This window comes from Panthera uncia, chromosome E1 (genome assembly GCF_023721935.1).
Source record: "Panthera uncia isolate 11264 chromosome E1, Puncia_PCG_1.0, whole genome shotgun sequence".
In the NCBI taxonomy this organism is placed as follows: domain Eukaryota; kingdom Metazoa; phylum Chordata; class Mammalia; order Carnivora; family Felidae; genus Panthera; species Panthera uncia.
In genome coordinates, this window is record NC_064814.1 from 2381337 (window position 1) to 2404022 (window position 22686).

The window sequence follows — 22686 nt, forward strand, 5'->3', positions numbered from 1 at the left end:
GGAGGGGAGAAGGAGGGATGGAGGGGAGGGGAAAATAGATGAGGGAATGAGAGGGAAGGGGAGGAGGGGGAGGAGGGGGAGGGGAAGAAGAGAGGAGGAGAAGGAGGGAAAGAGGAATGAAAGGGAGGGGAAGAGGGAAGGGGAGGAGGGAGAAGATGGGATGGAGGGGAGAATCCATGAGGAAATGAGGGGGAAGGGGAGGAGGAGGAGAAGGAAGGATGAAGGGGAGGGGAGGAGGGGAGGGGAGGAGGGATGGTGAGGAGAGGAGAAGGGGAAGGAGGGAGGGGAAGAGGGGGAGAAGGAGGGGAGAGGGGAAGAAGAGAGGAGAAGGAAGGACGGAGAGGAGGCGAGGAGGGGGAGAGGAGGAAGGATGGAGGAGAGAGAAGGGGGAGCAGGGGCGGGGGGAGGGCAGCAGGGGTGTCTGCGGGCTGCAGACTCACTCCGCACTGCACGGAGCGGGTCTGGGGCACCCTTCGCCCTCCTGACCCACGGCCAGCAGGGCCACCTCCCGGGACAATGGTAACCCCCAGCTGCAACCGTGCCCCGTGGGTCCCGGAAGACGGTGGGGGGAGGATCCAGAATACGTGCGCGTGACTGGCAAGCACACACGTACTCTTCACGCGCCAGAGCGTCCCGAAGATCCCGGCGTCGAACAGCGGAGCCACGGCCATGATGATGACGGCGGCCAGGGCGGACTTGGGGATATAGTAGAACAGCGAGGTCAGGTAGTCCAGTGACAGCAGCACCAGCACTCCTGCGGGGTGGGGGCGCAGGGCGTCATGGGTGACCACCAGCCCCGCCCCGCACGTGCTCCAGGCTGGGGAGGGGGGGGGGGTTGCTCACCTGTCACCAGGCCCCCTGCTGGGGTGCACACCCCCGACTGCGCGTTCACAGCCGTCCTGGAAGGAAACACAGATGCCCCTGGTGGCTGAGGGGCCCTGGACCGGCAGGGGAGGCTGGCCCCTGGGACCGGAGAGCCTGGAAGGGGACGTCGGGGCCCCGCGGACACTGGCGTCTAAGTGGGGACACTGAAGAGCAGCCAACCCTGCCTGTCCCCAGCCTGTGGCATCTCGTCACGGCAGCGCTAGCAAAAATGTCACTGTGTTCACGGATACGCAGACATGCCAGTGACACTATCGAGTGGGGGACGTCCCTCTCACCACACACTCGTCTCCCACATGCACGCGCACACGTGGACAGACAGGCCTGGAGAGAGAACCGCCACGGGCTGACGGTGAGGCTCCTCCCAGGGGACTGGAAGTCAACCTCGCTGTTTTCGACTTCCCTTTTTCCCGTCGCCTGTTTGGAAAACTGCATCCGGTCCCGCAACCCAGGAAAAGCCTTCTCTGCCCAAGAACTCGACCCCGGCCCACATTTTCCTCTGCCACCGCGAGCACCACAAAGGTAGAACCCGGTTTCGGCTCCCGATCACCCTGACGGTGACCTGTGCCCGCCTGCATGCCCTCTGGATATGCCAGTCCGTCTGTACGTGTCCACAGAGAGCCTAAGTCGTCTTCCGCTTTTCCAGAGCTGGGCAGAAACTTCATTCCTCAAGCACTCACTGATTTTTCTGGTACCCGTTATACGCAAGGTACTGCACCGGACGGGGGCACAAGACCTGCGACCTTGATGGACAGGTCACGCTACAAGAGCTGGTGGAAGGTTAGACTGAGGACACACGGAGGGTTTATTTCACAAACGAGCCCAGTGCCCGCAAGCTGCTGGCTTCGTTCTACGCGCTCTCGTTCAACCTCCGGTAACTCTGATGCGGGCCCGTTGTGATTCCTATTTGCAGGCGAGGACACGGAGTGGGCCCTGCGGCCCCTCGGACGCGGGGGTTTGGGAGTGTTGCGGAGGTCCAGTACTCAGACGGGGTCGGGCCAGCGGTTCTGGGGACGCAGGTGCTGCTGGCCAATGCCCCCACTTCTCCCCCCCCAGCAAGGTCACTCTCTGCCCTGCCCTCTGGCCTTCCGGGGGGGGGGGGGTTGGTGCCAGCACGTGTGGAGGCTGTGCGTAACCCACACCCGTTTCTCCACACGGAGCACGATGCTTCCCGTCCCCTTCCGGAATGCGCTCCGGCAGGAGATGCGGGGAGCCCTGCCGCGTGCTGGGGACGTGTTAGGAGTAAACCGCGGCACCGGCGACCAGAGAAAACAGGTGAGATGGTGAAGGGCGGCAGAGTGAGCCCAGGTCCTGCCTCCCACGGATGCCGCTGATGGAGGGGTGCGGCTGCCACAGGCAGACTTCTGCCCCGGAGGAGAACAGAGGGGCATCGAGATGTGGGCAGGGGCCCAGCAGGCTCTTCCAGCTGCATGTGGACCCTCTGGCCTGGGCTGGGACCTCCCCCACCCAAGGCACAGAGAAGGACGTGGTCACTCACCGCCCAAAGCTGCCTGTGACCGGGTAGGAGGAGACGAGGGAGCCCAGCACGTTGGTCAGGCCTGGGGAGGAAACGGAAGCAAGAGGTTTATCCGGGGGGAGCGGGACATAAAATGATACAAACACACGGGACATGCTGATGAAACGGAGGCCGGAGACCAGGAAGGAAACAGGAAGAGGGGAAGGTGGGAGGAATCACCCAGGGGTGTGCTACGAGCATCCAGGTGTCTGTCACAGGGAAGGAAACACAAATCGTGATCTTTGCCGAGTTCACTGGGGTTGACCCTAACTTTAAAGTAACTCTGGCCCCAGCCCTGCCCCGGTGAACTAAACATGCCTTTTTCCATGTGTAACAGGGCCCAGAAGGCCCACCAGCCCGGAGGTCAGCTATCCCCCTCCTTCTTCAAACCCACACTCCCTTCGTGAGACGACCAGACGACCAACACAAGGTCACGGCTAGTAAGTGCCCCACTCCCGTGACACTGGCTCACCCACACCTGAGACCCTGGCCGGGACCTACGAACGGAGATAACTAATTAGCCCACGTTTATCACGGGCGGCCCTGCCAGCATGTGGCTTGCCCAGGGCCTTCCCAAAGACCACAGTCCCGCACGGTCCATAACGCCACAATGGGCTCACAGGTTCAGGTACCCGCTCTTGAGACAGCTCAGGGTGGGGCCCGCTCAGAACCAGGCCCTCCTGGGTCCCACAGCCCAGCACGTGCCCCGAGAGCAGGCCCAGACATCGGTGGAGGTAGCAGAGGCCATGTGCTGACCACACGTGGTCACCCTGACTCTTCGCGATGGCCCCGGAGACTCCGGTCAGAGACCTGACTGCGTGGTATGGGCGTTCTGCAGCGCCCGTCCGCCAAGAGCTCAGAGAGGAGCCCCCCAAAGTCTCTGTGACCCATCCTGGGGCCCCATGCCCTGTGCTGTCAGGAAACTCAGTGGCTCGAGCCCAAAACACCGCCATGCAGGGAAGCAGCAGGGCGGGGGGGCGGGGATGGGGGGTTCCCGTGGACTCCCCCGGGAAGGCACCTACTGGTACCGCCAGGTCAGACCCCTGACTACCTCACAAGCGGCAGAAAGCAAAGGCAGAAGAGCCTGGTGTCCGCAAATGAAAAACAGTAGTGAGAACTCAATTTAAGATGCGGGTCATGCCCTCCAAATGAATCCCCAGAGGGGTGCCTGGGTGGCTCAGTCGGTTAAGCGTCCGACTTCAGCCAGGTCACGATCCCACGGTCCGTGAGTTCGAGCCCCGCGTCGGGCTCTGGGCTGACGGCTCAGAGCCTGGAGCCTGCTTCCGATTCTGTGTCTCCCTCTCTCTCTGCCCCTCCCCCGTTCATGCTCTGTCTTTCTCTGTCTCAAAAATAAATAAACGTTAAAAAAAAAAAAATGAATCCCCAGAGAGGCCAGATTTGTGGAAAGTAAACAAAAAGCCAGGACACCTGGCACAGACCCACCCAACAGCGGGGCCTACCCGAGTCTTCGCTGACCTGCCTGCCCGGCCTGCAGGGGGGTCACGGGGAGAGGGCGAGGGCAGACGGGGTCCTGGACATCAGCAGGCTCACCCGGAGCCCACGTTCCTCAGCGATCTGCCCCCAACGTGGAACATTCCTGGCATTCCTTGACCCGGAGCAGAGCTACAGACCTCAGGGTCTGGTATACAGCAAGTGCTCAATAAGCTCCAGTCAGTGGCACCAGAGGTCAGCCACTTACGCCACGTGAGTACGCACGGGACCATCTGGGGAGGGGCCCGACTCGCGGCCACCTCTGCTCCTTGCACCTCGCCACGCGCATCACCACGGTCTGAGCAGCCCAAGTGAGACCGCCGCTGGGGTCTTACCGATGGCCAGCAGCTCCTGGTTGGCGTCAACGTGGTAATTGTTCTGAGACGCTACGGAGAGAGAATAAAAACAGTCACTAGATACACGGCCTCGCTGAGAAAACGTCCGTCAGACAAAAAACAGATTATCAACTTCCACCCACGGCAACGTCTATGTGATGTAAACGTAAGCGTGTAAACACGCAAAAAAACACACGCATGTATGCGAACAAATACGCTCAAGCGTGTATGCGTGTCTCCCAAGAAAGGGCAGAAAGACGGACGGGAAAACGTGAACAGCGGCCAACTGGGGTGGCGAGGGCGGCTTCTTTGTACGCGTCTGCATCTCCCGCGTGCCCTACGACGACAACGTGTGCTGCTCTCACGAGAAGGGCGAAGTCTGAAACGAAAACCTGTCTGATCACGAGTGGGGAGGACCCGGAAGGCACGGACGAGGCCATGCAGACAGACGGGTGGGCAGGCACGGGGTGGGGGTGGGGGGGACATGCGGCAGCCGTGAATCCCAGGCAGCGGCTGGCATGCGTTTCTGTGAAGGGCCAGCTGGGAACATTTTAGGCTCTGCCGGCCACACTCTGTCACCACGACTCCGTGCGTGTCACAGCCGGAAGTAGCAGCCGTGGAAACCCGCGATCACGTGAGCAGGACCGCGTTCCAGTAACACCTTTCTGCTACACGAATACTGAGATTATGAACTTCACGTGCTTTTCGTGTGTCAGGAAATCCTAAACTTGTTTAGAAATTTTTTTCAAATGCTTAAAAACGTAACAGCCACTCTCAGGCCATGGGCAGCAGCACGGGTTCTCCAAGCCCCCGATTCAGAGGATGACAAGCTTACAAGTTAGGACAGGAGAGCAACTGACTTCAAAGGAAAACAGGGAGAGAACAAGCAGGGGAAGGGCAGAGAGAGGGAGACACAGAATCCAAAGCAGGTTCCAGGCTCTGAGCTGTCAGCACAGAGCCCGATGCAGGGGCTCCAACTCAAGAACCCTGAGATCCTGACCTGAGCCGAAGTCGGATGCTTAACCGACTGAGCCACCCTAGGCGCCCCAGAAAACAAAGTTTTAAAGTGAGGCGAGAGGCATGAACTCTTTAAGATGTAGACTCCAAAATGCCCCCAAATCTCCCCTGCCAGAAAAAGATAATCAGAAAAACAAGAGCTGTACAAGAAAGATTTGATCGGAACATGACCTCGAGCAGCCACTGGCATTTGGAAGAGAGAGTTCAAGACTCCCTTCGGAAGGACAGAAGGGTCAGGCTGCTGGCAGTTCGCACGAGGAAACGAAACCCTGGCATAACCAGAGCCGATCTATGGAGACAGAGCGACACGGGCACCTTTCCTGGGTTTCATCTTTAGGGTCCACCTAAACCCCAGGGTGAGAGCCTAACCGTCATAAAACGAAATGAAAATGCCACCCACACAGACAACACAAAGCTGGACATCCAGCAGACCAAAGGGAGGGGACCCGAGAAGGATGGAGCAGCCTCAGCCCAGAGGGAGGAATGAGGGCAATAGATATTTAAGTAAATTAAGGTCTCCGGGCCTCCCTGGGGGCAAGGAGGGGACAGGCCAGGTGTGCTCAGCCAACTGAAGGAGCACATTGTTAAAATTTTTTCTATAAATGGTTTTTATTTATTTACTTTATTTTAAAGAGCTAGGGAGCCTGAGCAGGGAGAGGGGCAGAGGGAGAGAGAGAAAGAGAATCTTAAGCAGGCTTCATGCTGAGTGAGGAACCCAACACAGGGCCCGATCCCACGACCATGAGATCATGACCTGAGCGGAAATCAAGAGTCAGGCACTCAACCGACTGAGCCACCCAGGCACCTGACGTTGTTAAACTTTTAGGAATTGTGGGAACCTGTCACCAAACATAGCCGTTACTATCTATTAGGTGAAAACTTCCCATCAAATTATATTAAAAATAAAGATATACTTAAAACTCCTCCTGGGGCGCCTGGGTGGCTCAGTCGGTTGAGCGGCCGACTTCAGCTCAGGTCATGATCTTGCAGTCCGTGGGTTTGAGCCCCGCGTCGGGCTCTGTGCTGACAGCTCAGAGCCTGGAGCCTGTTTCGGATTCTGTGTCTCCCTCTCTCTGACCCTCCCCTGTTCATGCTCTGTCTCTCCCTGTCTCAAAAATAAATAAAAACGTTAAAAAAAAAAATTAAAAAAAAAAAACAACTCCTAAAAAAAACAAACAAAAACTCCTCCTTTGCCTACATACCTTTTCCTAAGACAAGCTCATTTCAAAGCATGTGCACGTGGGGGTGTGGCTACCGCCTGGGGGCGTGGCCATCGCATGGGGGGCGTGGCTGCCGCAATCTCATCCCAAGATGGGAACTTCAAACTCTGTTCTGCTGGGAGCCACGTGGGTGGGGGGAACGTTTCCGTCCAAGAAAAGGCAAAGAGGAAATGCAAGCCCTTCTTTTTCTGAAGAGCAGGCTCCCAGACGTTAGCAGCCACCACTGGGTGAGGTTTTTCATTGTAAATCCACTTTCACCACAAATTTTTGTTTAAAGACAAACATGTACTACTTGGATAAAAACGCAAGCTGTGAGGGGTGCCTGGGTGGCTCAGTCGGTTAAGCGTCCGACTTCGGCTCAGGTCATGATCTCGCGGCCCGTGAGTTCGAGCCCTGCGTCGGGCTCTGTGCTGACCGCTCAGAGCCTGGAGCCTGCTTCCGATTCTGTGTCTCCCCCTCTCTCTGACCCTCCCCCATTCATGCTCTGTCTCTGTCTCAAAAATAAATAAACGTTAAAAAAAAAAAATTAAAAAAAAAAAACAAAAAAAACTCAAGCTGTGAAAAATCAAAGCAGAGAACGAAAGGAAAAGAGCAGGCAAGCTAGTCAGGCTCCCGGACAGCACCAGGGAGGCGTGGATGGCGGGCACCTTACCAAAGGACTTGGCCACCGCGATGCTCTCCAGGAGACCCATCAGGGGCACCACGGCCAGCCCAGCCCCCATGTCCTGAGGGAGGAGACAGGGACAGTGAGTGACCCTCGGAGGAAGGAGAGCAGGGGTCTGAGCGGGCAGCGACCCATCCTTCGGCTGCGGGGCCGTAAGCTCACACGCGCAAGGAAGCAACTCCGTGTGGCACGTGCACGGAGCAGGACACGGAGCGAACCCCTGCTTTGCCAGCGCCCGTGACGCGAGACGCTCCTCTGGGCTCAGGGCAGGAAAATAAAGGCGGTGTCCTTTGAGGTCGTGCCCCATCTGGAACTCTTTCATGCCCATCCCTGCACCCAGAGGCGCTCCGCCCTGAGGACTCAGGGGTCCCAACGGGGCTCAGAGCTCCTTGTTACGAAGCGGATGCATCAGGGCACAGACAGAACCAGGCCAGAGGCTGCCGCAGCTCAGCCCAGAGGCCTGGCTCCCCGCCTCTACCCACCTGTACCATCTCGGTGAAGGAAACTGTTCCGTTGGCCGTGGTCACCGAGAAGGGCGGAAGGCGGACGGGGGGGAGCCCCTCGGCCGTCTGTCCGGTTAGAACAAAAGGCTGGTATCCAGTCACCTCGAAGGAGTACGCGACCAGGGCGGCAAAGGAGACCACCAGCGCGTTGCGAGCTAGGACAGAGCGAGAACCGTTGGTGAACCTGGCTCCTCTGGGTGACTGGGGTGAATACACCCTACCCCAGCCACGGCCCCTGACGCTCCCGCCTAGGAAACAGCACGGGCTCGAGTGACCGTGGGGAGGGCGTGAACACGTGATGCCACGGCAAACCAAGACGGCAGGACGGGCGTATGGCGACGTGCAGGGCCCACACGCGTCACCTACTGGTTCACCTTGCGTCCCACCCCTCGCGTCTTGCCTGGGCTGTGCTGGCTGCTTAAGTGGGGGTGACACCTCTTCCCGGAACGTGAGCCCCATCATGCAGCCAACTCTCAAGTCACATCCAGACCAGAGACAGGAGAATCCCTCGGGGTGGGACTCCGGGGCTGGGGGGGGGGAGGGCACACGGGGCACCCCTCACCCTGGGTGTGCAGGACGGCTGCACGACTTCCTCGGCCGGAACACCCCTCACCTGTTGTGGCCGTCCAGACCAGCGCGTGGCTGAGCCGCACGCCGGGGGGCATCTCAGGGTGGACGGGGGGCACGTGGTTCCGCATCAGCTTCAGCACCAACAGCAGCACCATGCAGACCAGCCCCAGCACGGCATCGCCCACCCTGTGGACAGACACCGGTCACGCCCAGGCCGGCCCAGGGCACACACCTCTGCCCCTCGGTTGCCCCTTCCGCGGGAAAGCCGCCTCTCTCGGATGCTCTTCTCGCTGTCTGCTAAGCAACGTGCTCCCCTGTTCTATTTCGACATTTTGTTCAAAAGTTAGTGACCACGCAGGCCAGCGCAGGCCTGGGAGCCGAGGCCCGAATCCCAGTGGCACTGGGGCCACTAGCTCACGTTTTGAGTCACATAGCTCCGTGGGCTGCAGAGGCCTGGACTGTTCTAGGAGGTTCACCTGCAGGAAGAACTGCCTAGGGAGACCTGACCGCCTCTTATGCTCTCTGACCAGTCCGTCTCCAATTCTCCTGCCCCCCTCCCCCCCCCCCAGGAGGATGACCCCCACAGGCTGCATGACCCGGGCCAGGGAGCCCCTGGCTTCCAGTGGGTTCAGCCCCGAGGAGCCTCACAGCAGACGAAGGGGAGAGAGGACAGTCGGTCACAGGTCTCCCCCTCTCCCTCCAGGCCTCAGCACTGGCCCCACCGGGCAGCTACCCCCAGGTCACTGCTCCTCCGGCCAGGGACACGTCCAGACTCCCGGCTCATCTGGGATCCTCTCCTATCGGTCTCGTTACCCTGCCTGCTCTCTGGGGGAGGCCCTTCGACTGAAGAAGCCCCATGACCCGCTGCCTGCCGCCCGTCCCTCGGGCACATCCACATGGTCTGCCTGCCCCGTGGCCTGCGTTCTCCTCACTGAACCACAAACCTCTGGACAGACCGCTGCCCCTCCTCTGCGGGGGGCCCTCCCACTCCTACCACCCAAGGCTCTGTGCAGGGCCACGGGACGGGACCGGCTCTCAGGTCGTCCCGCACAGCGCTTCTCAAACTGCAGTGTGCACACTGACCCCCCCGGGGCCCCCGCTGAACGCTGGCTGCTTGAGCAGGTGCGCGCATGGCCGCGAGTCTGCATTCCTAACCAGCTCCCCTGTGACGCTGGTGCTGCTCTGGGACCTGTTCGAAGGGACAGGCCCCAGAGGTCGGGAGTAAGTTCCCCCCGGGGGTGGGGCCTGGGAGAGGGGTTCCGGGAGGAAGGGCTTCCCTACACGGGCAGGACCACACGGCCATGAGGTACCTGGTCTCTCCGATGTTGCGGAAGGTGTGATACACTTGCAGGAAAAACTGTCTGGGGATACCCTGCAGTCCCAGGAGGTTCTGTTCAAACGGAGATTCAGATCAGACAACCTTCTCAAAGTGAGGCCTGAAGCCCTCCCCTGCAGCATCTCAGTACATTGTAAACCCAGAGTCCAAGGGCCCTTGCTGGGGGCACATCCCAAGGCTCTCTGGGGACCCTCTGCCCATTCCCAAAGCCCCCAGGGACAGGGGATCGTGATCCTTGGGCTAAAGAGATCAAGGACACGTCTTGGTGAACAATTCTCCCTTGTGAGGAAAACCAGTCCGGGTGATCTCAAAGCAGGGAGACCTCTTCGTGCGCCCTGGTCAAGGGTCTGGGGTCGCTGCCGGCCCACCCCACCCCGCCCTGCAGGCCCCACTGCCCTTGGCTCCGTCCTGTCCCTCACACCGAGCGCCCCATCCCTACCCCCTGCCACTGGCCCGAGGCCACAACCCTCACCCGGAGGCCCACCAGCCAGGCCCACCTGCTGCCAGAAGTACAGCCAGGTGGAGCTAAAGGCAGAGCCCCTGGGGGCTCCGAGGGCCTCCTGGGAAGGATGCTGGGGGACCCAGGAGGGCAGGGTCCTCGGAGGAGAGAAGGCGTCTACCCTGCGTTTTAGTTCTTTTTTATTTTTTTTTATTTATTTTTTTTAACATTTATTTTATTTTTTATTTATTTATTTTTTTTTATAAATTTTTTTTTTTCAACGTTTTTTATTTATTTTTGGGACAGAGAGAGGCAGAGCATGAACGGGGGAGGGGCAGAGAGAGAGGGAGACACAGAATCGGAAACAGGCTCCAGGCTCCGAGCCATCAGCCCAGAGCCTGACGCGGGGCTCGAACTCACGGACCGCGAGATCGTGACCTGGCTGAAGTCGGACGCTCAACCGACTGTGCCACCCAGGCGCCCCGACATTTATTTTATTTTTGAGACAGAGAGAGACAGAGCATGAATGGGGGAAGATCAGAGAGAGGGAGACACAGAATCTGAAACAGGCTCCAGGCTCCGGGCTGTCAGCACAGAGCCCGACGCGGGGCTCGAACTCGCGGACCGCGAGATCATGACCTGAGCCGAAGTCGGCCGCTTAACCGACTGAGCCACCCAGGCGCCCCTTAGTTCTTTATCCACTTGAGACCAGGTGGGGAACATTAGCGAGAAGGTTGATGTCCCGACCCCCAGAAGGGTCAGGCTGCAAGGATTCCCAAACATGCACACAGCCCCAGATGGAACAGACACTGGGGTGGAGACACATGGATTCTGGGGCCCAAGGAGCTCCCAGCCAGGGCAGGTCAGGAGGAGCCCTACTCCTGACCCTCCCCCGCCCCCAGCTTAGGGCTCTCAAATGGCTGTCGTAACCTGGTCAAGGCGTTAAAGATCTGGGGGACCTGGGATTGCCAAGTAAGAGTGCATTAAGAAGCGGTCCTCTATAGGGGAGCCTGGAGGGCTCAGTCAATTCAGTGTCTGACTTCGGCTTAGGTCACGATCTCACGGTTCGTGAATTCAAGCCCCACATTGGGCTCCATGCGGACAGCTCAGAGCCTGCTTGAGAATCCCTCCCTCTCTTAGGATAAATAAACTATTAAAAAAAAAAAAAAAAGCTGCCCTCTCTGTATTACAATTCCATAAAAGAACAATCCTGACGCTGAAAAAGAAGAACGCTGTTTCCAGAATAAAGGACACACTGTCCCAACGAGCAGCACTTGCCGAGCTCACCCTGACACACGTGTGCACAGAATACATAAACCGTGCCCACTCACACCTTCCTGAGCAGCGTCTCCTCTCTGGTGCAGATAACCACAGACCTGCCTCCCAGGAGCAGCCTGAGAATCAAACACGAGGGAGGGTTTGGCCCAGCGTCTGGCACGTAGCAAGAGCACAAACAGGGTCAGCTCTGGCTCATACGCCCTCGCGTCCCGGACTCTCCCGCTCCGCCACCATCAGGGAGACGCGCTGGGCCAGCCGGGAGCAGAGCCTGGCCATGGGATCCGCGCCTCGGAGAGGCCAGGAGGTGACACACAGGCAGGGGCGGGCCTTCATTCCCACACCCTGGCTCAGTTCTACTCCGGTCGCCCCACTGAGCACTCACTTCCTTTTTACAAAGCTCAGGGCCAGGCCTAAACAAAACACGCCCTTCGGGAACTTAAAACCCAGTGAAAGGGCAGCAAATAAAGTCCTAAAGCATGGCATCTGAAAAGCGCCAAACGGGCATCTGGGAGGCTCAGTCGGCTGAGCGTCCGACTCTTGATTTCGGCTCAGGTCGTGATCCCAGGGTCTTGGGGTTAGCCTCACGTCAGGCTCACGCGTTGAGCGTTGAGCGTGGAGCCTGCTTAGGATTCTGTCCCTCCCTCTCCCTCTGCTCCTCCCCAGCCCCAAGGCGCAGGGGTGCACACGCACTCTCTCTCTTTCTCTCTCCCAAAAAAAAGTATACAGAGGTGCCTGGGTGGCTTGGTCAACTGACATCTGACTCTTTATCTTGGCTCAGATCATGATCTCAGTTTGTGAGTCTGAGCCCCGCTTCAGGCTCTACGCAGGACAGCTCGGAGCCTGCTTAGCATACCGCTTGGGACCCTCTCTCTCCCTCTCTTTGTCCCTCCCCTGCTCATTCTCTCCCTCTCTCACTCCCTCAAAAACAAACTTTAAAAACGTATACACATGCGTCCAAATAAATTTTTAAAAATAAAATCAAAGAAAAACGGTCAACAGAAATTTAGAAAAAGAAAACTCTAACAAGACCAGACTGTTGTTACCAGTCGCCCACGTTACCTCTTGCACGGTCTAACCGTCACTCAGCATCTTCCCCAGGGGCTCACGGGACCGATGGAGATGCGCTGGAGCACCTGTGCTCTGAGCTCCAGAACAGCAAGCCATCAACTGGCCCGCACATATCGACCCCAGCCCCCGTCCCACTACCCACGAGGTGCCCGGGAGCCAGCTAGTGGGCCTACCTTGATCTGCCCGAAGCCAATGGTGACGGTGGCAGCAGACGTGAAACCTTTGATGACAGGGCAGGAGATGAAGTCCAGCAAGAAGCCTGGCCAGCCGAGAGAGAACACTAAGCTGGTCCCAGCTCTGCCCAGTCCCAGAGGACGTGGCTAGATGTGGGCTGGGACAGGCGGCCTGGGTGGAACAAGGCTAAGGACCACATGCCCTGTCTGGACTAGTTTGGACAGTGGGGAAGGGAGGCTAGGGTCTGGGACCCGGAGCCCTTCTCCAAGTAGAATAGTAGAGGGCTGAGAGGGCCCCCCTCACTCACACACACACACACACACGAAGAGCCCTTGGGACGCAAAGAAGGAAATTTTGGCTGAGGGCCAGGGCATCCCCGGGACGCGGGGGCCTGGGTATCCCGTGACAGGGAGGCCCGAGAGTCTTACCCAAGCGCAGGAAGCCCATGGCTAACTGGATGCAGCCAGACAGAAAGGCCAGCAGCACGGCGTAGGCAGGCTCGTGGAAAGTGTAGAAGGAGACCAGGAGGGACATGATGGCCGTCGGGCCCAGGGTCACGTCCCGGGAGGTGCCCAGGAAGAAATACACGAAGCATCCCGTGAAGGCAGAGTAGAGGCCGTACTGGTGGGGAGACAGCACTGAGCATCACGGAGGCACACAGCATGCCCACGGTGTCCCGTGGGCAGGTGTCTAAGCGCAGGATCTGTGGTGGGTGGCTGTCGTGTCCTGCGGGGACCCCGGCGCACAGGAGGAGTAAAGCACTCACACCGTTAGCCACGGTTGGGGACCTACAGTGACTGGGGCCTCTTTTCCACCTGCTTCCCAGCGGGGTGCCCACAGGAGTACAAAGGCCTGAGCCCTTATCTCAGTCTAGGAGTCTAAGAAAACGTTCTCGTGAGTCATGCTGCCGGGCCCCTCAGGCAACCCAGCACTACTGGTCCAGTGCCTGCGTGTGACGAGTGTGGCAAGAGCGGTTACAGGGGCGTGTGTCTGCCCCAAGGCGGTCACATGCTGCAGACTGCACGCCAAGCCTTCTGGGGGGCCCCACGGGGCTGGGGTTCTGGTGCCCTGCCTGTCTGGAGGGGACACTACGCATTTCTGTTCGGCTCCCGGGACGGTGCTGAGGCTGGAGCGGGACGGCAGCGGGGGCAGACGTCTCACCTGGGGCGGGAGGGCAGCCACCTCGGCGTAGGCCAGCGCCTGCGGGATGACCGTGAGCCCGACAGAGAGTCCGGCGATGGCGTCCATCTTCAGCCATGACATGGAATAGTCCGGCAGCCAGGCCAGGATGGGCAGCCGCCTCTGCAGGGCCGCAGGGGAGCAGCAGCGGGCCTGTGGGGCCATACTGGCACCCGAGGGCCTGGCCTGCCCCAACGCCTTCACGGGAGAGGGCATGCCTGGGGTGGGCATGGGGATGACACAGCAGCAGTCAGGGTCTAGGCTTGGGAGAATCCAGCAACAGGGCAGGGTCCAGGGCAGTCAGGAGGGGCACACGGGCCTCCCCCCAGGGGATCTGAACCAGATGGATTAAATCTGCCCCTTTGCTGGCCTCGAAGGAACCCAACAACCAGCGCAGAGGGGGCCTCGACAAAAGATGCAGTCCCCCATCCAGTCCCCTGCTCGCTACCCTCCCTGAATCCCACCTGCCCAAACGCCAGCTGCTTTCTTTCCAAGGCCCCTCGACAGAAAGAATGGGATGAACGGTTTCTCGGTGAGGGACCTAAAAGCGAATTAGACCCCACGTCTCTCCTCCCGGGATAATCTGTTTCTTCTTTTTCCCTCGCCAAGGAATTTAACGGCAGCAGCGCGAGGACTAGCGGGGTCCACGGGGGCTCCCTCGTCTGGCAGGCGGCGCGTGGGTGGGGGGCCTGCAGCCTCCAGGACCCCGAGGCTTTCCAAGTGCGCAGCGCCGGCGAACTCCACCCACTACGGCTGACTGCGGCGCGGGAGGTGGGGGTCTCGCATCCTGAGGCCGCGCCTCACCCCACCCCCCACCTGTGGCATTCGCATCCCTACAGGAGCTCCAGGGACTCTAGTGGGCTCTGGGGAACGTTCGAGGCCCCTCCATTAATTCCGGATGCGCAGCATCCTCTAGGGACCTGGCGCCTCCCCCCCTCCCCGAGCGCAGAGCCGGCCTCAGACCACCCCTGACCCCCGGACCCCGGCGCACCCCGCCTCCCACCCTCGAAGCCGCCTGCCCCGGACGCTGGGTCTTAGGGTGGGCACCCCACGCCGGCTGACCGTTCCAGCAAGGCCGAGGGCGGAGGGGACCTGGTGGGGACGCGGTGGGGAAGGGTCCCCGCGAGAGGAGCCCGCACCCTCGGGCCCCGAGCCTCCCCCAGCGACCCCCAGCACGTCCCCCCGCAGCTCGCCCACCCCGCCCGGGCCCCGCTCCCCGCCCGCCACAGACCCACCGGGCGCCGCGGCTCGGGGTCTCCGGACGTCGTCGCAGCCCGGGTCTGCGGGAACCGCAGAGGGAGAGAGAGGGAGGGGAGAGTTGGAGGGGCGGGGCCTGGCGCGCACGTGACCCCGGGGCGGGGTCTGTGCCACGTGACCGCGGGCGGGGGCGGGGCGGCGGGCCGGGAGCCGCCGCCATGCGCCGTCGGGGGCCGGCCTGCTGGGTGCTGCTGCTGGCGCTGGGGCTCTGCCGCGTGCCCGGGGCGCGCCCCCGGAACGTGCTGCTGATCCTCGGTGAGTGCGCCCCCGCGCCCCTCGCCAGCGAGCCCCGCAGCCCTCCCCGTGTGCCCTCTGTGCTGCCCCAGACTCTTCGCGCTCGGCTCCTCGGAGAGGGAGGCCGGGGCGGCCTCGCCCACCGCGGGCTCCGCAGGGGTCGGGCCGGCCTCCAGCGCCCCACTCCTGCCGCTGGCCCTGACCCTGCACCGCGACGCGTGCCCACAGCAGCCAGGGCCAGCCCTGCGGGCCCCCAGCTCGGGCAGCTGGGTGGCCTTCCAGAGCTCGGTGGTCCACAGCCCCCAGAGGGGATGCGGTGGAGGAAGGAGCTGGGGTCCAAGTCCCCAGAGACGCGACTGGGTGCCGGCCGGGGTGGGGGGTGGGGGGCTCATCTCTTCCCCAGCCGGGAAACCCTGTAAGTTTGCCCTTCCCTTTTCAGACCCGGGAGCGCTGTGGCTCAGCTCTCCTCCTGGCTGAGCCGCAGCCCCCCCCACCCCACGCCACCCAGCTGCCCTCTCTCCTTACCCCATCCCCTCCCAGATATCCAAGTTCTTCTAGCGCTCTGCTTTTCACGAGACTTGGTGACCAGAGCGGGGCTGTCACAAGACAACCCTGTTCTTTCCTCTTTTGAGGTCTGAGGCTCTGCCAGACTCACTCTTTCTGATTAAGTTTGTGGTCTCCAACCCGCCCTTCCGCTGATTGTAACATCCAGCTGCTCTCCTCTGAGGGCTCCCATCCGCTCCTCCCTGCTGGGGACACTGGTGCAGAAACCACAGCTCCTGCAGGGTCTGCGGAGCCCCGGGGCTGCCCAGCCACACCCACTCGCTAACACGCGACCTGAGTATTCCGTCTGGGGTGTCGTGCCTGCCTGGGTACCAATCCCACCCGGTGTCAGGCCACCGGAGTTTCACGCCTGCCTGCTGACCGCTCGCCCAGTTCTTGTGCGTGCCTGGTGGCATTCCCACTCAGGTGGCACGCCTGCCCAGATCCAATGCCCACTTGGGTCCTGCCGCCTGGGTGTCACGCGTGCCCGGGCACCAGGGGCCCAGGCCACCACAGCAGGACTGCGGGTCTCCCTCAGTCCTGAGTCCAGCTCCCCGTGGCCTCTGCCTCTGCCTTCCTCAGCGGACGATGGGGGCTTCGAGAGCGGCACTTACAACAACAGCGCCATCGCCACCCCTCACCTGGATGCCCTGGCCCGCCGCAGCCTGGTCTTCCGCAATGCCTTCACCTCCGTCAGCAGCTGCTCTCCCAGCCGCGCCAGTCTGCTCACTGGCCTGCCCCAGGTGAGGGCAGCAGGGGTGTGGGAGTGTCGCGAGCCCCTCCCTGACCTCCCCTGGGGATGGGCCCACCCTCTTCTCCCCACTCCCAGCCAAGCGGGTTCGAGTATGGGCTAGAGGGCGCCCTCTCCGCGGCTCTGTGGGACCGTGACCAAATCACATACTCGCGAACCTCAGTCTTCTTACCTGTGAAATGGGGTCTTGAGGACACCTCGTTCCTGGGATTCTTACGGGATTGGCCAAGCTCATGCTTTATATGGAAAGCGCATAGCCAGGTCCCTGGCACGCGGTTGTCCGGGGTTGACTCCTGTCACACTGTTATCCCGGGAGCTTGAGTGATGGTAGGAGCTATCATGTAAACGTAGGGCGGAGCTTACCGTTTTGAGTCTTTCCTAAAATATTTTTTAAATGCCTTTTCGTTTATTTTTGAGAGCACCCCCATGCGAGGCTGTGGGGGAGGGGCAGAGAGAGAGGGAAGGAGACAGAGCGGGCTCTGTGCTGACAGTGCAGCGCCCAACTCGGGGCTCGAACTCCTGAAGCGGCAGAGCGTGACCTGAGCCAAAGTCAGGAACTTAACCGACTGAGCCACCCAGGCGCCCTCGTTCCAGTCACTTTTTTTTTAAGTGCGTTGACTGAGCGACATCAGATACGCTCACGTTATCGCTCGGCGTTCCTGCTGTCTACCCCCGGAACTTAATCGTGTTCCCGAACCGAAGCTCTGTGCCCGCTGCCTCCCTGCGCCCCTCCCGGCCCCTGGCCCCTTCTATTCTAGTCTCGTCTCAGTGCGTGTGGTTGCTACGGTGTGTGTCCTGTGGGCACTGGCTGATGTCACCGAGCGTAGTGGCCTCGCGGGAACGTCGTAGCAGGCGTCAGGATGTCCTTCCTTGTGGCCAAAACACCGTGTGAGGTTCCGTCGCGCGGGTCTGGCGCACTTTGCTCACCTGTTCAACCGCCGATGGATGCCGAGGTTGCTTGTACTCCTCTGACTGTTGTGACTAACGCTGCTGTGAACTCGGGTGCACGAGTACTTACTCCCGATGTGTTACCCCGAGACACCATCTTCCGGGGAGCCGGTGTGCTCTGTGCGTCCCCATTGGAGAGACCAAGGCCACATGTAGGCGGCCCCTGTGTGGCCACTACCCAGACGCTTCCTGGAAGGTTAATCAGGCAGCTGTGAGCTGCACTCCCGTCCGGGCCGTAGGAATGAGGAGAGCACTGTTCCAGCTTGTCTTACGTCTTTCCAGTCTCAGTTTGTAACGTGGGTGACTGTTTTTTTTTTTATGCTGTAAAAAATCCAGTTAATCGGGGCGCCTGGGTGGCTCGGTGGGTTAAGCGTCCGCCTTTGGCTCAGGCCGTGATCTCACGGTTTGTGGATTCGAGCCCCACATCAGGCTCCACACTGATGGCACAGGGTCTGCTTGTGATCCCCCCCCCCCCCCCCTTCTCTCTGCGCTTCTCCTACTCGTGCTCTCTCTCTCTAAATAAGCTTAAAAAAATCCAGTTAACAGCGGTTTGCCGCCGTGGCATGTGCTCGCGATGAAAAAGCTGGAAAACCCAGGTAGACAAAAAAGAAGCAAATAAAAGCCCCCCCCTTGGGGCACATCTCCGGCGCGTTGTTTCCCCTGCTGACGTCCTATGGTAGGGGCCTGAGGGAGAGGCCACGGAACTCTCCCTGGGTGCCGGCCGCCCGAGCCGAAAGGGGGCCCCCGGAGGGCCCGGCGACGAGCCACGGGGAGAGCCGGGGCAGGTGGGGCCCCGCGTCACGCGCGTCTCTGCCGCAGCATCAGAACGGGATGTACGGCTTGCATCAGGACGTCCACCACTTCAACTCCTTCGACAAGGTGCAGAGTCTGCCGCGGCTGCTCGGCCAGGCCGGCGTTCGCACAGGTGAGCGGCTTCCTGCCACAGCGGGGACCGCACAGGCCCCCTCGGGGTCAGCCCCGTGTCGCCTGCTCTGAACACCCGAGGTCCTCGGCCTTTCCCCTGAGCCCTGGCTCCGTGAGGACAAGGGCCCGGGCTGACCCCCTAGAGGCCACACCGGGGCAGGGCTTTGGGGGGGGGGTGCAGAAGGGAGCGGAGGGGGACGGGATACCTCAGGGGCTCTGGAAGGCCCGTGTCCCCACCTCCAGGCATCATTGGGAAGAAGCACGTGGGGCCCGAGCCGGTGTACCCGTTTGACTTCGCCTACACGGAGGAGAACGGCTCTGTCCTCCAGGTAGGACGCAACATCACCAGAATTAAGCTGCTCGTCCGGAAATTCCTGCGGACTCAGGATGACAGGTGCGCGGAGGCCCCGCCCCCTTACCACCCACCCCCTCGGCCAGATGCACATCCCAGAGTCTTTAGTTTAGTTTAGGGATTCTTGGAGACCCCAGGTGGAGGAGCAGGGGAGGGGGAGAAAGTTCCAGATACTCAAGTCAGTCTGGTCAGAGGGAGAAGAGAGGGGATGTTTTCAGTTACAGAGGAGGGGAGGGTCCCGAGGGGTGTTCCCGCCTAAAGAATGGGGCTCCGCAGAGTAGAAAGCCAGGTGGCATGTCAACCAGCTGACCTCAAGACTCAAGCCCCTCCCCCCCCCCCCCCCCCCACGGGCAGGCCCTTCTTCCTCTACGTCGCCTTCCACGACCCCCACCGCTGTGGGCACTCCCAGCCCCAGTACGGGACCTTCTGTGAGAAGTTTGGCAACGGGGACAGCGGCATGGGGCGGATCCCAGACTGGACCCCCCAGGCCTACGACCCACAGGACGTGGTGGTAGGACAGCCCCCCGCCGTGTCTCCAAGACGCTCGCTTACCCTTCTTCCGCCTCGTAAATCGGGAGGGGGCTTGGCAGCCTGGGCCCCCGGGCGTGTGACGTTAGCACGTTTAACAGGAGACCCACTGGATCCGGTTCCCGTCCGCGCGGCCGGCAAACAAGTGTTAACGTGTTTAGAAGCAGGGACATTCTGGGCCCCACCATTCACCGTGGAGCAGGATTTCGGGCCCTGGGAGGGGGGCTGGCCCTCATCTACCGCCGTTCAAGCACTGGCCACCCCTTCCCCCGGCCTCCGTGCTCCAACCCTGGCTTTGCCCTCACCTGCTCCCCCAGGTGCCCTACTTCGTCCCCGACACTCCCGCAGCCCGAGCTGACCTAGCCGCCCAGTATACCACCATCGGCCGCATGGACCAAGGTGGGTTCCAGGAGCCCGGACGGCGGTGTGCTGCAGCTTGCAGCCCGTCCTGGACCAGAGGTCTGAAGTCGTGGCAGCAGGGCCGTGTCCCCTGCAGCCTCTGGGGCACAGGACAGTCCTCCTGCCTCCTCCGGCGTCTGGTGGCCCCAGGTGTCCCTTGGCTCGTGGCCGCACCCTTCCAGTCTCTGCCCGGCCTCACATAGCCTCGTACGTCTTGGCTGTGTCTCTCCTTGTAAGGACCCTTGTCGTAGGCTTTAGGGCCCACCTGGATGATCACCTGAAGATCCGTGACGGTGACATCTGTCAAGTCCCCTTAACTAAATGAGGTCACGTTCACAGGTTCTGGCGGGTTTGTTTCCCTTCGCAGGGACCGCCGTTCAGCCACTACAGAAAGTTGGAACCTTTATCTTTTGGTGCCATTAGTGGGTGGTGACCTGGGAAGGGGGAAAGTGTGGAGGGACTCCTGTCTTCCAGCCGTCGCCCCGTATGGTCCCTGCTACCCACACAGGGCAGGCATGAGATTCCAGAAAATAAACCGGCCGTGCGGGTGCCACGGATGTGCTGAGGGATGGCCGGCGTCCCCGGCCCCCTCCAGGACAGGGTGCTGGGTGAGGGGCCGGGGCGGCCGGGGGGGGGGAGGGGGACAGACAGCAGAGGTCCAACAGGTGGACGGAGGAATGTGTGAGTGCCCGCCCCTCCCCGCCCCTCCATGCCCGTCTGTGGCTGAGCTCTGCTGTCCCCTCCGCACCCCCAGGGGTGGGACTCGTGCTCCAGGAGCTGCATGAGGCAGGTGTCCTGAATGACACCCTGGTGATCTTCACGTCCGACAACGGGATCCCCTTCCCCAGCGGCAGGACCAACCTGTACTGGCCGGGCACCGCCGAACCCTTGCTGGTGTCGTCCCCGGAGCACACGAAACGCTGGGGCCAGGTCAGCGAGGCCTACGTGAGCCTCCTAGGTATGGCTCCGCAGCTCACGGGGGGGGGGGGGGGGGGGGGAGGAGGGCGGGGGCAAATTTAGTGGTACCACCGTGTCCAGACAGCGCTCGGCACCCGCTATCTTACGTGGTTCCCATACCACCTGGGCAGAGAAGGGAGGGCCACCCCGTTCTATAAGTGCAGATGGGGATCAGAGAGGTAAGGTGAGTTGCCCAAGGGCACACAGCTTGTAAGCGTCAAGATAGGGTTCTAGCCTTGGTGTCGCTGCCGCCCCTGAGACTTGCTTTTTCCCCGGGTGAGTGTCAGAGCCCCCTGGAGTGCTAGGGAACGTCCACGTGGTGTGCACGTGGACATCCCCAGAGTGTCGGACAATTTGCATTGCTGATGCCGGGGAAGCTGACTTTGAGGGGCCAGGGCAGCTTGGGGCCCACATCGCCCTTTGGCCCCAACGCACAAGTTCCGTAGCGCTGTGGCCACAGCACAGGACAAGAACAGATGAGGCCCTCCGGGGGGGCTTCCTTACGGACCTGAGAGATTTTACCAGGAGCCCCAGTATTGCCAAGTTGGAGCCTCTCATTAAGCCATCGAAGGCGTCACGTCCTGGAGGTTTGGGGCCACAGTGGCAGGTTGGACCCAGCGCAGCTCCCTGGTGGCGATCTGGTGTGCAGGGGTCCCAGCAGCGTTCCAGAAAGGCTTGGATCGAGCCCTTCCGTGGTGGGGGCTCTCGTGCCACGGAGGGCCGACGTGCCGAGACCCCGCCTCCTTTGCAGACCTCACGCCCACCATCTTGGATTGGTTCTCCGTCCCTTACCCGAGCTACCCCATCTTTGGCTCGAAGACCGTCCGGCTCACCGGCCGGTCCCTCCTGCCGGCGCTGGAGGCAGAGCCCCTCTGGAGCACCGTCTTTGGCAGCCAGAGCCACCACGAGGTCACCATGGCCTACCCCATGCGCTCCGTGCACCACCGGGGCTTCCGCCTGGTGCACAACCTGAACTTCAGGATGCCCTTTCCCATCGACCAGGACTTCTACGTGTCGCCCACCTTTCAGGACCTCCTGAATCGCACCGCGGCCGGCCAGCCCACGGGCTGGTACAAGGACCTCCATCACTACTACTACCGGGACCGTTGGGAGCTCTACGACCTCAGCCAGGACCCCCACGAGACCCGGAACCTGGCCGCTGATCCACGCTATGCCCAGGTTCTGGACCTGCTCCAGACCCAGCTGGCCAAGTGGCAGTGGGAGACCCACGACCCCTGGGTGTGTGCTCCCGATGGTGTCCTGGAGGAGAGGCTCTCTCCCCAGTGCCGGCCGCTCCACAATGAGCTCTGAGGGTCGCCGGGGGCACGTGGGAGGCCTCCCCACGCCCGGTCCCCACCTTTCCAGCTGAGGCGGAGGGAGGGGCAGCGACCCTCCCGTCTGAGCAGGGCTCTCCCTGATGCTGGGGTCATTGCTGCCGCTGCGTGGAGGGGGGAGTGGTGGGGCCTGTGCCCGGCTCCTTCCTCCGCCCGTGGGAGTGGGGACGCGGTCGTCCTGGTGTCCGAGTCATGTCTCAGCACAGGACTTGCAGGAAGGGGGGCTTGTTTCCTGGGTTCGGCTGGGGACCTGCCAAGAGAAGGCGCTGGGACCTGGGGCTCGAGACCTTCATTCTTCGGAGCCCACAGACGTCCCCACGCCCTTCACCCGGGAGGAGATGGGCCTCCGGGTGCCCCGTGGGTGGCGGTGGCCCCAGTCCACACTGTATGTGGGAACCCAGTGTCTGGCTCGTGTCCATCCCTGGCCTTGGAAACTCTTCGAATTGGGGCGCCTGGGTGGCGCAGTCGGTTGAGCGTCCGACTTCAGCCAGGTCACGATCTTGGGGTCCGTGAGTTCGAGCCCCGCGTCGGGCTCTGGGCTGATGGCTCGGAGCCTGGAGCCTGTTTCCAATTCTGTGTCTCCCTCTCTCTCTCTGCCCCTCCCCCGTTCATGCTCTGTCTCTCTCTGTCCCAAAAATAAATAAAAAACGTTGGAAAAAAAAAAAAAAAAAAGAAAACTCCTCGAACAACCCTTGAGCGTGTTTCGCGTCCTTCGCTTTGCCCCACGGTCAAGTTCCCGACCCTGGCGGGGTTTCTGCCAGGCTGCTGATCCGTGGCAGGCTTCCCG

At 61.2% G+C, this 22686-nt stretch overlaps 2 protein-coding genes across 3 annotated transcripts in view; one reads left to right on the forward strand and one right to left on the reverse strand.

Annotated features, from left to right (window-relative positions):
- The window catches only part of SLC26A11 (solute carrier family 26 member 11), a 19855-nt gene extending 4882 nt beyond the window's left edge, over positions 1-14973 (reverse strand). Inside the window, exons 1-12 of one of the 2 annotated variants that reach the window (XM_049635542.1) lie at positions 14908-14973; positions 13655-13890; positions 12922-13114; positions 12493-12578; positions 9509-9588; positions 8242-8384; positions 7608-7783; positions 7114-7186; positions 4225-4275; positions 2381-2441; positions 844-899; positions 614-754 (exon numbers count right to left, since the gene is read on the reverse strand). In XM_049635542.1, coding sequence (XP_049491499.1) covers positions 614-754; positions 844-899; positions 2381-2441; positions 4225-4275; positions 7114-7186; positions 7608-7783; positions 8242-8384; positions 9509-9588; positions 12493-12578; positions 12922-13114; positions 13655-13888 — 1294 coding nt within the window. In that variant the 5' untranslated portion in view covers positions 13889-13890; positions 14908-14973. Of the gene's footprint in view, positions 1-613; positions 755-843; positions 900-2380; positions 2442-4224; positions 4276-7113; positions 7187-7607; positions 7784-8241; positions 8385-9508; positions 9589-12492; positions 12579-12921; positions 13115-13654; positions 14835-14907 lie in introns of those variants that run through there. The other variant, XM_049635541.1, reaches the window with a different exon arrangement.
- Positions 14974-15064: 91 nt separating this feature from the next.
- SGSH (N-sulfoglucosamine sulfohydrolase) lies at positions 15065-22570 on the forward strand. Its single transcript, XM_049635543.1, has 8 exons — positions 15065-15184; positions 16289-16449; positions 18225-18330; positions 18573-18723; positions 19036-19192; positions 19527-19608; positions 20363-20566; positions 21317-22570. Exons 1-8 carry the CDS (start codon positions 15088-15090, stop codon positions 21874-21876), a joined length of 1518 nt encoding a protein of 505 aa, XP_049491500.1. The 5' UTR covers positions 15065-15087; the 3' UTR covers positions 21877-22570.
- Positions 22571-22686: the final 116 nt, after the last annotated feature.

What these genes read in the sequence shown, in the direction of transcription:
- SGSH (XM_049635543.1), top strand. Translation starts at nt 15,088, where the DNA reads ATGCGCCGTCGGGGGCCGGCCTGCTGGGTGCTGCTGCTGGCGCTGGGG. An exon ending in GAACGTGCTGCTGATCCTCG is followed by an intron (nt 15,185 to 16,288) that starts GTGAGTGCGCCC and finishes TGCCTTCCTCAG; the next exon opens with CGGACGATGGGGGCTTCGAG. An exon ending in CATCGGCCGCATGGACCAAG is followed by an intron (nt 19,609 to 20,362) that starts GTGGGTTCCAGG and finishes CCGCACCCCCAG; the next exon opens with GGGTGGGACTCGTGCTCCAG.